Source organism: Schistocerca americana, chromosome 2, assembly GCF_021461395.2.
Source record: "Schistocerca americana isolate TAMUIC-IGC-003095 chromosome 2, iqSchAmer2.1, whole genome shotgun sequence".
NCBI classification, from domain to species: domain Eukaryota; kingdom Metazoa; phylum Arthropoda; class Insecta; order Orthoptera; family Acrididae; genus Schistocerca; species Schistocerca americana.
Genome location: NC_060120.1, coordinates 702,866,376 through 702,883,511, shown reverse-complemented (window position 1 = coordinate 702,883,511; position 17,136 = coordinate 702,866,376). Strand labels below are relative to the sequence as shown.

Sequence of the window (17,136 nt, the reverse complement as noted above, 5' to 3'; positions counted from 1 at the left end):
TCTTCCCAGAGACTGGAACTTAGCACCAGCGCAGCCTTGGCTTTACATTACGACGACGTCCCCACAGACCAAGCGAGAAATGGTGGCAATCAGTACTCCCTCAGCGTTCTACAGATGGCTAAGACAGATAATGTGCAATGAAAAGACGAAACGTACACTTGGTAGCAGATGACAGACTACAAGTGAAAATCTTTCAGAATATTTAATTGAAATACCGAGAAAATATTATTTGAATTCAGCAGGATACTTCTCTGTCACTCCTGACAGTAACTCGACTGTCACACGGTTGCCATAGTAATTCTATAATGTTTGTAAGCCCCAATCATCATCGGAGCATGCAATAATTCGTTTCCACAGCTGATATGTATCCTGAGTGCAGTAACCATCCAGGAGTATAACTTGTGCTTCCGATACGCAACAGAAACAGCTGTCAACTTTACACATGCCTGAAATGTGACACGTATAAGTAAATATGTATAAGCCAATCGAAACAACTCAATTAAAGGAAGAGGAAGTTAATTTTATGGCCTTTCCTGTCATAGCTGTCACTAATCTACTGTTGATTTAGTCTCTACGTTATGAGAATATTCATGCTGCAGTTATCGAGGAGTAAATTGTTAGACTAGCCTAGTCCATTAAACGTAAATAATAAAATAACTTATCCCTCATTCTAATGAACGGCTCAATATCAGCAGGTCTTTAAATATAAAGAAATTTAGAAAAGTATCCTAGAGTGATGTTTACATATGCAACCCTCAGCAACATGTAGGGATAAGAATGACATTCTATGGATGGGCAGAAAATGCATGAATGTGTGGACACTATCCATGTGGTGCCAATTCACTTAATGAGGCTGCCAAAACACTCTAGACACGCTCCTTATCAGCCATATTATAACTAAAAATTAATTTCTGCTGTTGAAAGGACTGTTCAGTAGTGTGTGAACGCCATAAACATCTTTGTATCCCAAACACACCACAACCCCGTCACACTGTAGCTAATCACAGCAATATTACCTATGCTAACACCTTTCTGCAAATGGTTTACATTCTTTGAACCAGTCTGTTAGTTCAGTTTTCGAGGCGACAAACAAAAGCAACTGATTCTCACTACATGATACACCTCACACACCACCACTACTTCGCTTACCAAGCTCCATAGTAGGTGCCTCATAGATTATGTTCCCACACACAGAAACACAACTCAGGGTGTTGTTGTCTTTCCGCTCTTGAAATTAGTTAGCCAATTCCCTGTCGATCTCAAATGTCTTTCTTACGAAGCAGCTATACTTCCAGAAATAACAACCACGCCCTGCAGCCCTCTGGGAGCAAGAAACCTTTTAACTACCCTCTACGAGATATACCCACCAACTACTTCATTCCACTTGTTGAAAACGGACCATGAATTTCTTTATAATCCACAAATTTTCGCCAGTCAGTGTAGGTATAGTTTTATTGGTAGCTTGTATTACTCACAGACCTTTGCCCCGCAAAGTATTACTGTACAGAATTAATCTAACCCCCTTACCATGAATACTATAATAATAACAATGGCGTGTGACGAGAGCCTCCCGTCGGGTAGACCGCTCGCCTGGTGCAAGTCTTTCGATTTGACGCCACTTCGGCGACTTGTCCGTCGATGGGGATGAAATGATGATGATTAGGACAACACAACACCCAGTCCCTGAGCGGTGAAAATCTCCGACCCAGCCGAGAATCGAACCTGGGCCCTTAGGATTGACAGTCTGTCGCGCTGGCCACTTTTTTTTGTTTTTTTTTCGCCTTAACCACTTTTTTCTTATAAGGAAGGGAAAATAAACATTTTTCAAATTTGTAATGAGAATAGAATGAACAAAGTATATAACAGTTCTAGGCTGCCGTTGCGCAAAATAAGAAATGAAATGTCTCCTTGAGGTTTTTTTTTTATTTTTTATTTTTATTTTTTTTGCCAAGTAGCAAACAGAAAATTTTATGGGGCACAAAGGACTATTACTTCATTGTTGAAGGAAAGTTGCTCCGCTGCTCTGCGAGAGAAGGAAAATGTTAAAACGAAAATGGGAAAGAAAAAATGCCTTCTGCATTGGTGAGCGTCTGGACAGTATCTTAAAATTCCGACAAGAACTAAAGTCCCAGGAAGCAAACAGGGTTCATACATACAGATAACTGGCAACCTCTGCTATCCGAAATATTGTGTTTGAAGCATTTAACAGCTAATTATGACTTGCAGCATATTTCCAAATATCCTCCTGTAGTCACAATGTTGGCTCATTTTAAAGTGTTCAATTTCTATGTAAGAATAATAGTCTAGGAAAGTAGCATGCCTATTCTGCATAATAAACGATGATGTGTGGCCCATGATCCACCCATGATCCACGTTGCAGCGTTGTTTTTTGCTCGTGGATATCTCTGTTTTTGTGGCTGAATGATCTCTAAAAAGTCTAGACCACTGGGCGTCGTACGGTCTATCACCGACAATCGTTGACGAAGAAATGTTGTAATTTCTTCTGCATGTCCGCACCTGAGCCTATGAATAAGCGTATCGACTCTTCCGCACGCGTCACAGTTGGGTGTTGGATGAAAGCCAATTTTATGTAGCTTTTCATTCGTTGCTACATTATCGTTGACTGTTAGATACCAGTCGGCTATGACGCGTGATGGTAACATGTTGCTGTGCACATTCCGCCATACTATACTCCAATGTGTATGTGGATGTTTTTCTTCTAGACGATTCCTGTGGTTTGTTGTCATGAGAAGATCATAAACCTTCCTTTTCGTCAGGCTTCCGTTATCGACAATGTTGTGTCGAATGTAGCTCATTTCTTTGTAGTACAGTCGCACATGTCGGTAAGAAAGTGGAATGCCGGCGATATTAACGGGTGGGTCAAGGCTATGAGGCTTCCACCGCTGAATGAGGTTTGTGATGATACTGGTCCTCCGGGTACGAAACTCCTTTTTGATGCGATTTAGGAGCAGGGTGACACATTTTTTGTGTACCTTAATGAAGTTAAGGCCGCCTTTGGACGAACGTAAGGTTAAGGTATCGAATTGAACTTTGAAAATGTGCCCCCTAAAAAGAAACCAACATAACGCTTGTTGTATACTCTTGGCTAGACGGTCGGAGATGGGAAGAATTTGCGCCAAATAATTCATCGTGCTCGTAATGGCGATCTAGATGGTCTTAACTTTCTGTAGTATGTTCAAATCACGGTCGGAGTGAAGTATCAAAGCAGCACGTAATTTATTAAGCATGTGTGACCAGTATTTCGTCAGGAATTTGTCTGGTTTGGCCTCAAAGATAATACCGAGGGTTGTGTGATAATCCTTGACCTTGCACCAGGTAACATGGGATATGTATCCGATACCGCCTCCGATCTGCAAAGCTGTGGTTTTAGTTCTATTTAGTATTGCTCCCGAAAGAAACGTGAAGAGTTTCCGCTAACAGAAGTTGTTGCGGTGATGACACAGTTACGCATATATCATCAGCATACGCAATGCATGGGATAGTGACAGACTCGACGCTAAGCCCGATCCCGCTATGCGCTAGCTTGCTGTGAAATAACTTAGGTTATTTTAGAAAGTAAAGAAAAATAAATCGTCCCGTAAGAAGGTGAAAGAGGGAAAGTAACATTCTTTCTTACATCAGTGAACATAAATCATGTTAAAAATTATTAAATTTGTTGCACAACATAAATATTGTCTAATATATAGTTGCTTCAATATCACAATGCATAGATGCACGCTCTTATCCATACACACCCGTGTGCACTGCTTGGGTATTATGTTGAGTGTGTCGCTGTGTCATGTCTTGGGCAGTTTGGAGGGGTGGGCTTACCATAAGTAGCAGACAAATGAGGGCAGCTGACGTTGCTGTACACAGTATAGTTTACATGCTCACCATCACTCATCACAAAAAAGCTACTGACACAAGAGCACTGCCACTCTGCCACGGTTAACAGCTAGTATGGAATGCCGATCTATTTTAAGAAGTCTCACTGTGGATAACATTTACTCTGTAAAGCATTCTGTTAATCTATCTGCCCCCTCATTTCGCTTTCGGAAACGAAACTCTCCCGTTATTTGCTATTTTTTACCCTCACCAACGACTGCATTTCTGGCTCCCACTAAGATGAAAATATTGTTCCCTTCACGTATTTTTCTAGATAAATAAGGTTATCGGAGATATGTTCTATTTCGTCGTCATTCAATCTTTGATTGGCATATGTACTTGCATGATTACAATACCTGTTGGATATCCATCACTTTTCACAAGCAATGTCTCTCCTGGAAGAACGAATTGAAAACTGGATTCAGTCACAAATTTTCGTATTTTATTAAATTCTCGATGCATTTCGGATCCTGTAGGTCCATCATCAAGTGTAAATGGTCTTAATACATGACTTATTTTTGCTCTTGAACGAGGTGAAATGCATGTTCCTGTCATGAAAAGGTTTGATGCTAGATTATGAGTTTCGTTACGTCAAATGTGGAAAAGACGCGTGGAACAGCGGAAAAATAAACAGTGTAAACTTACCATAAGATCCAATAAAAGAGCTTTTAACTTTTTAACACCATCATACCTAAGTTTCTTCATCCTGTTCGTGCATATCATTTGACTCAATATTCACATTTGTTTACACATATTTGTAAACACTTTACTCAAGAGGCATATTTGTTTACACATTTTTTGTAAACACTTCACAGGATTTTTTTAGATGGTGTGATCAAAGTTTAAGTTCTTCACAGTGACATAGATCAAATTATTGAAAAATTAACATATGCAGGGAATAACTTCATAATTTCAAGAACACGTAAAAGCTTTCAAGCTCAACCACTTCGAAAAATCAGTTAATGCTCAACACAATCTGCAAACGAAACCCATCATTAGTTGTCTAGAAAACAATTTGGTAACACTGAGCAGCAAAGCCAGTGGTAATACCCGAAACAACTTTGTATATACCTACACAAAATCAGAAAGGACCAAACAAAGAGACAGACAAATTTCGCAAGCCACTGTGCTTTACGAATTTTAAGGACCTATTCTAAAATTATTATCTGCACATGGGTGTTCGCATACGGCGTCACTTATGTGTTGCTCTCTAGTGTCATCTGTTGGCCGATTTTTGCAATCACTTTTCGTTTCAATAAAACACCCTGTCATTTCAGGAACGTGTGTGAAGTTTTCCCTCTGTACGTACATTATTCCGTCCTCAGTTGTGACGAACTGTTGGGTCTCCATGCTTATCTATTTATGTTATTAATATGAGTATGGATGTCAGCTTTTGATTCAGCGATCTGAAATCACATTCTCATAAGATTAAATTCAGAGTTTACGAGTTACGAAATAAAACTGGAAAAATTACACAAAAGTAATTTCTCGGTCTCCGGTTGTGCTAAGTTCAAACTGAAATTTGAAGACATGAAATACGAAAAATGTTAGAATGGTGGATAAAATTACTGCTGGATGTTAACAAAAATGCCACATTAACACCCATTGCAGTTGGGAACACGGAATAAACATCAGAAACGCTTGTTCAGCTATCATGCCGTCTCTAACACTTTGTCTGTTTATAAAACTTCACAGCACGTTAATGGATTTATTGCATCACTTATCTCATTCCTCATGTTTTGGTGTCGACTGCCGAAGCAAATGTTCAAATGGTTCAAATGGCTCTGAGCACTATGGGACTTAACTTCTGAGGTCATCAGTCTCCTAGAACTTAGAACTACTTAAACCTAACTAACCTAAGGACATCACACACATCCATGCCCGAGGCAGGATTCGAACCTGCGACCGTAACGGTCGCGCGGTTCCAGACAGTAGCGCCTAGAACCGCTCGGCCACTCTGGCCGGCGCAAATGTTCAACAAAATGTTTTTGCACAGATACGATTTTTTTCCCTTCAGGGCCAATATACGACTACTTGAATGTGAGAAATCTTCCAAAATCATCATCAAACTAGCTAGTGGAATCGGTTTTTAGGAGCCTAGGAATCCTCGCTCTCCAGTTTGTCACATTACTGTGCTGCATGTCAACTGGGATGCGGAATTCGTGTCTCTGTGATTGCATATGGTTCTGTGTTACACCCATGGACTTTGAGAAGGTCCGAGCCCGGGAAATCACATTTTTTCGACCTTAAAATTTCATTAATTTTCTCCCTTTCCTCTAGAGCAGAAAATGGTATTATTTTTTTCAACTGCTATGTTTGGGACTAAGTATAGATTTACACACCTACAATACAGGTATAGCTTGGCCGTGTACTACAATAGCTCTGTCGTGGTAAACCGAATGCAGAGTCAGACAAATGGAAAGATTTTGCTGTTCCTCCGCTGTGCATCAAGAAGAACGGGCGTCCTTGTGCCAGTTGGGGACTGATCCACTGACATCTACATTGCTGCTATGTTTATGTGTTGGGAACCGGCGACGGAATCCATGCCCCAGGATGTTCGTTATACTGGCTCCATTGTGCAGCTTGGAGAGGGCTGAACGAGAAAGTGATTCAGCAAGATTGAAGACTTTATTGGTACTTTCCTGTGAAAGTTAATATCTATTTGAACAGGTGATCTGGCAAAGAGGTCTTGTCCACATAACTGGTTTACTACAAAGCGGGTTTAAGCATGGCGTCATGGAGTTACCATGCAGCTGGTGGTGCAGGGGGAAATAATATACACCATTACAATATCAATCCATTGACTGTGATCAATAATTGAGTTTGTAAGTACTGCAGATAACAGCTTCTTCGAACGTGATGATGTTCATGAGGCAACTAGCGTTCTGTTAGCAGAGGAAAGACAATGTTTATACACGTTTGTATTATTCATTATAGCAGTAAAAGACTTTGTTAAGAGCATACAGGTTTATACATCAACTTCCTAAAATATGACCACAACCAAATACTCAAAGCAGACGTTGGTGGGTATGCTTCATTTTTGTCATGTCCATCCTTCGCTGTCCACTTACAGATGCCGTTATAAAATGGTTTGTGCTCGTCAAGTACGCATTGTAAAACTTTCTTTAGATCATCCAGTTCCTTCTTTCTCATCAGAACAGGTCCACTATAAGCTTGTTTATATGGACATAGTTTCTTCTTCAATTCAGTATCCTTCTAGCGAGCCCTTAGGTTATTGCGATATGACCATCTATTGTACTAAATAATGTGTGCAGATATAAAAATCAGTTAACTTCGGGAAACATAATTTGAAGAAAAGGTGGTCATGACCCAACCTCCAACTAATCGATTCATTTTGACTGTAGATCAGCGCAGAAATCGCAGCCGCGCCGAGAAATCCGCATAATTTCTCGTGAACAGAATGATTAACTCAGCAAATATTCCTGGTTTGCTACAGCTGCAGTATTTCACGTGATTGTGAACACTGTTAAATCAGGAGTGTAGTGAAGTGGGGAGAGAAACCCACCTACCGTTTCGACCAGCCTTTTACGCTTGAACAGTTTAGTGAACCTACAAAAAAAATGCCGATGGCATTATGGAAGTCAGCACCCCATCTCTTCTGAATCTGAGTTGTCTGCAGTCGCATATTCGATCATATCAGTTATTTTGGTGTATTCTGAGGTGTGTGCTAGCCAGCATGCCCTGTGATCATTACACACTATGTCTATTTAGCAGCTTCTCAGTCTCAGATCGTCCCATTATGTGATTACTTGCTTCAAATACCTATCATTTCATCGTAACGGTAATAAGAAAGGCTGTATTGGCAGTACCTACCCAGAAAGTGTTTCTTCTAATGAACAGTAAAATATGTCTTTTTATCCTTACTGTTTTACCGACATGTAACTCAAGTATTTTATATCCTCATTGGGCTGTTTCCTTATTATCGTTTCACTCTCAGCCCTACAGGCTGACGCAGTTTACGCCATGGGGCCATCCAGCATTCCATGTTTCAGCCAAGATGATTCTGAATTACAAATTTTGAGGTGTATATTTCAAAAGCCTGAAACTTTTAGTGCAGTTTAACATTTTTGCGTTGCTGAGTTTAAATTACCCAAAGGCTTTTGTGGTTTCTAAATATAGCTATGCTGAGGTGCTGAGCAGTTAAAAGAAGTGCTACACTTTATAGAGCAGAAGGGAAGTAAAGGATAAATTATGAGATGGATGGTTTCCTGGTTGAATGAGATAGTAGAGTGTGATACAATGCTTTGTGTTTTGATGCTAGGTGTAATGACTACAGATTTTTGTGAAGAACATAAAGTACTATAATGAAGGATTTCACACAGTGGTGCGCAGAAAGAGGAAGTGGATGGGAGCATAGATATGGGTAAGGACAAAAAGAGTGGCTCAGGTTTTGAAGGAAAGATATATGTTTATGCTGATTTCATGGCCCGGGATTCTAAATTTTATTCATCATATCAAGAAGATGCCGAGTGTGTTAGGTATTAATACAGGGGCATATATTGTGTCAGAAACGAACAGCGAGTGTAAATTTGTGTAGTTAAGAGAAATGCTTATGCGTTCACATACCATCAGTGATAATGGAAACATCGAATATTCGCTTTCTCCTTGAAATCCATTTCATTCGAAATGTGAATGCAAAATGGATTTAAGCAGCGCTCGACAAATGGTAGAGATAATAGTGTTATCCCATTTTCAACTTTTTTTCTTGGCATAATGGGACATAGTAGAGGTCCGATTATAATAACGTTTGACATTTTGCACTATGTACTATCAAGTGAGAGTAAACTGCCTGAGACCGACACTCCATTCACCATACGTGATAAGAAGTAAAAATCTAGCGCAATATCTCATCACATTTTTACAGTACCTGTCTTTGTAACGCCATTTTAGTTTTGCTGTTTACACGAGTGAATTTGAATTTCGATTATGTTCCAGTTAAAATGGATATGTATTAATCTGCTTCGAAATAGCTGGACATTTACTACAAAGGAACCGAGCTATGTGCAGTATGCCTTTTCTCCAACTCACATAAAACTTTAATTACTTACAGTAATTTTTTAGGAAGTCAAATTTTTTCTAGTGTTTGTCGATGATCCTATTTGATTACGTATGTAACTTTCTGATAAAGTACGAGAGAGTAGGCCAGCCAGATACTACTATATGCAATCCGGATGGAACAATTTGGTTATAGCAGTTACACAGAGATGCAAAACTGATGACTTAAAGAAGTACGACGCTATGGTCGAAGTTTTTTAAGCTGTATGACAATATCCGTAAGTCAACATTTTATCCGATAACTATTTTTATATTTAATAAACTATCACTTTCTGTAAAGGGCAATGATTCCATTTTATAAAACGTCTCTCTCTCTCTGCGATTTAGTGCGAAACGTTCTGTAGTATTCTCCAAATAACACTAAACAGAATTTCATATGGCGTTGTATTTTTCCTTTTTCTCTTTTTTCCTTTTACTTTTCCCTTCCTTCTTTGTTGTGTTAAATGTAAGTAACAAAATTACAAATCAAAATAAGAAAGAAACAAAAAACAGCAAAAGTGCAATAAGGCTAAAGCTTGCATCTTGATGTACATAACATGTTGAAGATATCAGAATGGGCTAAAAATCTACGAAGATGTGCAGTAAATGTGGCTGACGCCTAACACTCCTATTACCAGGCACACAGCTTTGTGCCACGGGTAGCCGCCGTGGTAAGGCGCCCGCAATTCAACAGCAGAATTCCCACCTGCAGCAGCCGTTGCGACGTTTGGTGGCGCCACGGTTACCGGATATAGCGCTGCTATTGCTGACACTAGCTCGCATCCGCGACCCAAGTGCCATTATGACGATATCTTGGTATCCTTCAGTCGGGCGGCTTTATGAGACACCGCCCAGCGGCTCGCCAGTCAGTCGACATCTGAAGTTCACAGCTACAGTTCACAGGGCAAGGATCCGACCGCGCAAGCGGTCTCCCAATCACAATGCCAATCGTCGGAGCTCAGCACACACTGGCCGGAGTCTAAAGTCTCGCATACCGTGTCAAAGCTGTTGAATCTCCGTGAATGCTTTCTATCACTGACTGCACCCACATACAGACGTTTTCTAGCTATATCAACGCGACCGTATTTAGAAGCGGCAGCTTACTTAACTCAGTGGCTACATTAGGTTAACGGTGCGACCCGTACATTGAAGAAACTGTCATTGTATTTGGTGTCATCCGTTATCAGATCAGGACCGTCTTACAGGGTACTACGTCGGAAGCTATTTTCTGTTGTACTTGCTTCAGGTACTGTGTAATAAAGTTCTGTTGTTCTTACGGCTATCTGGGCATATCTATAAATTGTAGCATGTACCTCCCACTAGGGGATTGAACTGTGGAGACGAGGTAATAGCTTGTTTTCTATAACTCTCTCATCCCAACAAAGGTGACGAGTGTATACTTTTTACTGACGAAATTATTTGTTCTGTGACATCTTTCCCTGTGTCTTTGTGTTCAATTGGGTAGCCTTCCTCACTGTGTTCATGTGTCGCCCACGTGGTTACGTTTTGTTCTTCCGTTCCAATTTCAGACGTATATAAGTTGTTGGTGGCTGTTACCTTTGGCTTACCTACATTTGTGTGTCCCCTCCTTACTTTCTGCAGCATTTTCGCTAGTTAGTTTCACTATCTGTTGCTTCTTAGTTACTCGTGGTCATTGCATCTTTCATGTTGTGAGCATTTCCTGTTATTTACTATTAACTGTTAGACAATAGTGCTCGAATTGTCATTTATGTGTGCACAATTTTAGTCTCACACGTTATGTAGTTATGTATCAGCTATTACTTATTTTGCCTTGTTTCTGTCTATAGATATCGCACATTTCTTCACTAGTTATGGTGTTTTGCTTAGTGATATGCTTGCGCTATTGACAGTGCCCATCACACTCCTATTCTTGCTTCACTGTAAATACTGGGAACCCTTTCGTGCGACGGACGACTTGAGGCTCCATATAGAAATTTTGGATATTAGTAGGCTGCGTGGACATGGATTAACATGTTTTCTGTTCGTCATTCTTTGTGTTTTGGAGGTCGCTGTCTATGGCGAAATAATGTCAAGTGAGATAGTAACTGGTACTGTCGATAGTACGACGTTACGTGACTCTGAGATCATGAATTTGTGTGGACAGTTAAACTGCAATGGCTTTCAGTACCATACTAGTTCTCGGTCATGCCGTGACTTATTAGTTGTGGAGATGACCCGGTCTGTCCAGTTATCATTTGCTCATTTGCCGTAGCTGATTCAGCGTTGAACCTGTCGCTGATGTAGATTCTGCGTCACTGGGTTCAAATGGCTCTGAGCAGTATGGGACTTAACTTCTAAGGTCATCAGTCCCCTAGAACTTAGAACTACTTAAACCTAACTAACCTAAGGTCATCACACACATCCATGCCCGAGGCACGATTTCAACCTGCGACCGTAGCGGTCTCGCGGTTCCAGACTGTAGCGCCTAGAACCACTCGGCCACCCCGGCCGGCGCAGTCACTGGGGGTGGGAGGTGGGGACGGGGGCTGCTACAGAAGTAGCTCCACACATTTACTCATTTGATTCAGTGTTCGGTGGCAGTGACACTTCATGTGTGACACCTTTCGTCACAGATCCAGCCTCCAGTTCGGCTACTACAGCATACCTCCGAGCTTCGCTTCTGGCAGCTCGCTGGTCCCAGAGCTGCATCGAACCAACACCGACTCAAAGGAAGGCCTCGGTGCTTGTTGGTGACGTCACGTCAGCTAGGCACGGCGAACGCCAGGTCTGTTGCAGGCAGAAACGCCTGGGCGTGCTTATCACTATAAATCTCTTATTTTTGGACAAAATGTTTGGTATTGTTTTGGATTCTGCAGTATTATTTAGATGAAAGATTTTCTTACTATCGTATAGCTACAAATGAAGATTATAGTTCTGTATTACTGAATCCTGTCGAAACAAACGTAGATCAATATGAGAAGATGCTTTGCCCCATTGCAAGCTTCGGAAATTTTACATTCAAGTAACAATATTTACTTGATCCATTTTGTTATCGAAACTTACCCCAATCCCCTGAAAATGAACTCGTTTCTTTTATTTATTTATTTATTTTCATTTGACATCGTCACTGGAAATGTGAACTAATTTACATGTGTAAATGTCCAACTGTTGCCAGTCATTAGATTCCAGTCGTTTTCAACGAAAGGGATTCTAAACAGGAAACAAAATAGCTTCATACATCGAAAATACTGCTGAGATTAAACTTTTTTAAACATGCACATTAGAAAAGATAAATATTCCCCTCTTGTAACTGAAAGGAGAAACTTTATAAGATAAAAATAATTTATTTGGTAACACAAGTATCTCTCTTTTGCCTCTTGTTCTGTCCCACACCCCCTCCCCTAACGTGTACAATCGCAAGATATTTAATTGACATTCAGTGCTCCTCACCTCATAATCAACCAAGATACCTAAAGAAGAGCACCAATATGTTCACAGTTTCTTGTAAAAGCAACCCAGTACGAATGTAACTTCCTCAGATTTGCAAATAAGGTAAACAAGTACGAGTTCTGTTGCTGCTGGACCATGATGTTGTTTTTGTATGTCCATCCTTGAAACAGGTGGAAATTTAAGTTCAGGAGTACACTATTTGTTAAGAAGTGTAATGAATTGCACAATTAGTTGATTGCAGAAATCTCTCAGAAAAACGTGTGTTTGTCAACTACCGCCAATAGTGTCACATTTTCCTGTGTCAGAGAGGGAGACATCACCATTATGAGTATGCCGGCAACACACCTGGAGTTCGCCGTGCCTAGCTGACGTGACGCCACGAACAAGCGCCGAGGCCTTCCTTTGAGTCGGTGTTGATCGGACCCGGCATGCACGACGTGGACTACACCTACGGAGAATGATGGCACCTTCGATTCGTTGCCTGCCTTACTAGAGCAGCTGCTACACTTCCTCTAGGCATCTGCGTTTCCTGCTGATTGCCTTCTGACCTCCTCCAGCAGCTGAGTATCATGGACAGCCTCCTTGGCCCAACACCTCCAAAAGCCCTGGCACCTCCAGAGGCCCTGGTACATGCACAGGCCCTGTGCCTGCACAGGCCCCAGCGCCTCTACAGGCCCTGGCATCTACATCGGCCTGGTACTTAAACAAGCTCCGGCGTCTCCACCGATATCAGCGTCTCCTCTGGCTCCAGAGCCATCAGAGACCTCGCCACAGGCTCTGGCGCTTCTTCAGGTTCCAGCACCACTGGCCCTCCAACCACCAGCCCCCTCCATACCTTCCTCGATCATACCCACTCTTGTGCCTCCGTTGGCCACCCTTTCTCTGTCTGCTCAGAATGTCATTCCATCCTATGTCGACACAAGTGACCACACCCTGTCCCTTCTGAACACATGGCCGTTGGTTGAGCCATCCGTTCTGCCAGTTGCTGATAATTGACCCACATCCTGAGAGCCCTGCTTTCTCTCCCAGGCTTGCTTTCTCCTCTAACAGGCACCTTCGCAGCACGCGATGCACCTTATCCTCGACTGTGCTCTGCCCTAGTCTGTCCATTATAATTATCCGGGCTGTTATGCCGTGGTCGGTTGATGAATTCTGTGTCAATTCCCAACGTTTCGTCTCCGACTGCGGGAGACATCTTCAAGGGGTTCCGTAGCTCGATGGAAGATCCAACACACCCACTGGCTCGCTACTGACTGCCGCTAAATTCCGTGTCAGCGCGCTCCCACGCCGCGGCGTGACATCTACATCTACATCTACATCTATACTCCGCGAGCCACCTTACGGTGTGTAGCGGAGGGTACTTATTGTACCACTATCTGATCCCCCCTTCCCTGTTCCATTCACGAATTGTGCGTGGGAAGAACGACTGCTTGTAAGTCTCCGTATTTGCTCTAATTTCTCGGATCTTTTCGTTGTGATCATTACGCGAGATATATGTGGGCGGTAGTAATATGTTGCCCATCTCTTCCCGGAATGTGCTCTCTCGTAATTTCGATAATAAACCTCTCCGTATTGCGTAACGCCTTTCTTGAAGTGTCCGCCACTGGAGCTTGTTCAGCATCTCCGTAACGCTCTCGCGCTGACTAAATGTCCCCATGACGAATCGCGCTGCTTTTCGCTGGATCATGTCTATCTCTTCTATTAATCCAACCTGGTAAGGGTCCCATACTGATGAGCAATACTCAAGAATCGGACGAACAAGCGTTTTGTAAGCTACTTCTTTCGTCGATGAGTCACATTTTCTTAGAATTCTTCCTATGAATCTCAACCTGGCGCCTGCTTTTCCCACTATTTGTTTTATGTGATCATTCCACTTCAGATCGCTCCGGATAGTAACTCCTAAGTATTTTACGGTCGTTACCGCTTCCAATGATTTACCACCTATGGCATAATCGTACTGGAATGGATTTCTGCCCCTATGTATGCGCATTATATTACATTTATCTACGTTTAGGGAAAGCTGCCAGCTGTCGCACCATGCATTAATCCTCTGCAGGTCCTCCTGGAGTACGTACGAGTCTTCTGATGTTGCTACTTTCTTGTAGACAACCGTGTCATCTGCAAATAGCCTCACGGAGCTACCGATGTTGTCAACTAAGTCATTTATGTATATTGTAAACAATAAAGGTCCTATCACGCTTCCCTGCGGTACTCCCGAAATTACCTCTACATCTGCAGATTTTGAACCGTTAAGAATGACATGTTGTGTTCTTTCTTCTAGGAAATCCTGAATCCAATCACAAACCTGGTCCGATATTCCGTAAGCTCGTATTTTTTTCACTAAACGTAAGTGCGGAACCGTATCAAATGCCTTCCTGAAGTCCAGGAATACGGCATCAATCTGCTCGCCAGTGTCTACGGCACTGTGAATTTCTTGGGCAAATAGGGCGAGCTGAGTTTCACATGATCTCTGTTTGCGGAATCCATGTTGGTTATGATGAAGGAGATTTGTATTATCTAAGAACGTCATAATACGAGAACACAAAACATGTTCCATTATTCTACAACAGATTGACGTAAGCGAAATAGGCCTATAATTATTCGCATCTGATTTATGACCCTTCTTGAAAATGGGAACGACCTGCGCTTTCTTCCAGTCGCTAGGTACTTTACGTTCTTCCAGCGATCTACGATAAATTGCTAATAGAAAGGGGGCAAGTTCTTTAGCATAATCACTGTAGAATCTTAAGGGTATCTCGTCTGGTCCGAATGCTTTTCCGCTACTAAGTGATAGCAGTTGTTTTTCAATTCCGATATCGTTTATTTCAATATTTTCCATTTTGGTGTCCGTGCGACGGCTGAAGTCAGGGACCGTGTTACGATTTTCCGCAGTGAAACAGTTTCGGAACACTGAATTCAGTATTTCTGCCTTTCTTCGGTCGTCCTCTGTTTCGGTGCCATCGTAGTCAACGAGTGACTGAATAGGGGATTTAGATCCGCTTACCGATTTTAAATATGACCAAAACTTTTTAGGGTTCTTGTTTAGATTGTTTGCCAATGTTTTATGTTCGAATTCGTTGAATGCTTCTCTCATTGCTCTCTTTACGCTCTTTTTCGCTTCGTTCACGTGTTTTGAAAACGTAAGTGTAATTGGCCGCTGTCCGTCGCCGTCGATCGCCGTTGCCATCACCCAGTAGTGGACGGGTGGTACACACCTTCTTTAACACCGGCATCCATATACCGTTTAATTTCACGCCCTCATCCTTTCGGTTGACATTATTTGGGTGTTTAGCGATTTAGATTGCCTCCCTGTAGAGCCTTTCGTAATATCCGCTTGTGGCCGCTAGTACTTGCGTCTCCTCGAAACGAATATTGTGGTTCCCTGGCTGGAAAGCATGCTCCGCAACAGCTGACCATTCCGTTTCTCCCCTTCTACAATTTCCCATGTGCTCTTCCAAACGTTTAGAAACCGTTCTTTTAGTGGTACCCACATAAACATCACCACAGCTGCATGGGATCCTATACACTCCAGCTTTTTCCAATGGTTCCCATGCAGCGTGGGAGCGCGCGGACACGGAATTTAGCTGCAGTCAGTAGCGAGCCAGTGGGTGTGTTGGACCTTCCATCGAGCTACGGACCCCCTTGAAGATGTCTCCCGCAGTCGAAGACGAAACGTTGGGAATCGACACAGAATTCATCAGCCGACCACGGCATAACAGCCCGGATAATTATAATGGACATGATATTTCCGGCCGTGAAAGTCTACATTTTAGTATGTGCCCTAGTCTGCCCTGTTTCCTGACCCCAGACGTCTCTGGTCGTGTTTATCTTTTGTGACCTCCAGCACCTATTACTCTTAGTGAGTTCCTGGCTCTTCTTTCCATTTGACTTCAATTGGACTTACCTGGCTCCACGTCTGGTCAGACACAATCAGTGGCATGTCGCCCTTTTCACGACGACCTTACATGCTACTATTTTCTTAGGTTCGCTTCTTGCCGATGGTGCCACCATCTCCACATGGGGATGGGGGTTGCAGTATCCCAGCAGGTGCTTACGTCACAGCCATCGACTACACAGCGAGATGCCTCCGCCACCTCCTCTGTAGAGAAGAGGGATGTAGTAACTGTGGCTGACACCTGTGAATCCAGCCACCAACAACACAGCAGAGTGCTGCAAGTAGACTCTCTGCCACAGTAGCTGAAACTCACCCCCAGATCATCATGCCTGCAGCAGCCGTTGCAGAATCTGGTGGCAACACATACACCGGAAACAGCGCTGTTGTCGCCAGCTGTCCAAACATCGAGTCTTTGAGACTGCTTTAAATACAGACTACGGCCACATATAGAAGAATCCCGGCTTGCTCAATGATACAGAATTCAGAATGGACACCATACTTAACTCAGTGGCGTCATTAGCGTAATGGTGTGGCTCGTACATTCAAGAAACTGCCATTATGTTTGATTCCATCTGTAATCAGACCAAGACAATCTTTAGCGACAATATTTCAGAACCTGTTTTCTGTTGTACTTGCTTAAGGTGCCGTGTAATTAAGTTCTGCAGTTCATTTAGCTATCTGGGCACGTCAATTCATTGTAGCATGCATTACCCACAACGAGTTGTAACAAGAGAAATACAATTTTTAGGTTCTCAACACTACCGCATTGCAAATACATAACTACAAGAATTGTCATTATTTTACAAACTCAAATTTATACGACGAATAACTAGTACTAAATGTACCTATAATGTTGTATGGGAGGTAAATAATGAAAAAATGCGTAACAA

At 42.3% G+C, this 17,136-nt stretch overlaps 1 protein-coding gene across 1 annotated transcript in view; it reads right to left on the bottom strand.

Moving 5' to 3' along the window:
- LOC124594357 (esterase FE4-like) overlaps window positions 1–13,034 on the bottom strand; it is a 61,354-nt gene extending 48,320 nt beyond the window's left edge. Inside the window, exon 1 of the mRNA XM_047132725.1 lies at window positions 12,900–13,034. Within this exon, the coding sequence (XP_046988681.1) occupies window positions 12,900–13,034 (135 nt within the window). The remainder of the gene's footprint in view (window positions 1–12,899) is intronic.
- Window positions 13,035–17,136: the final 4,102 nt, after the last annotated feature.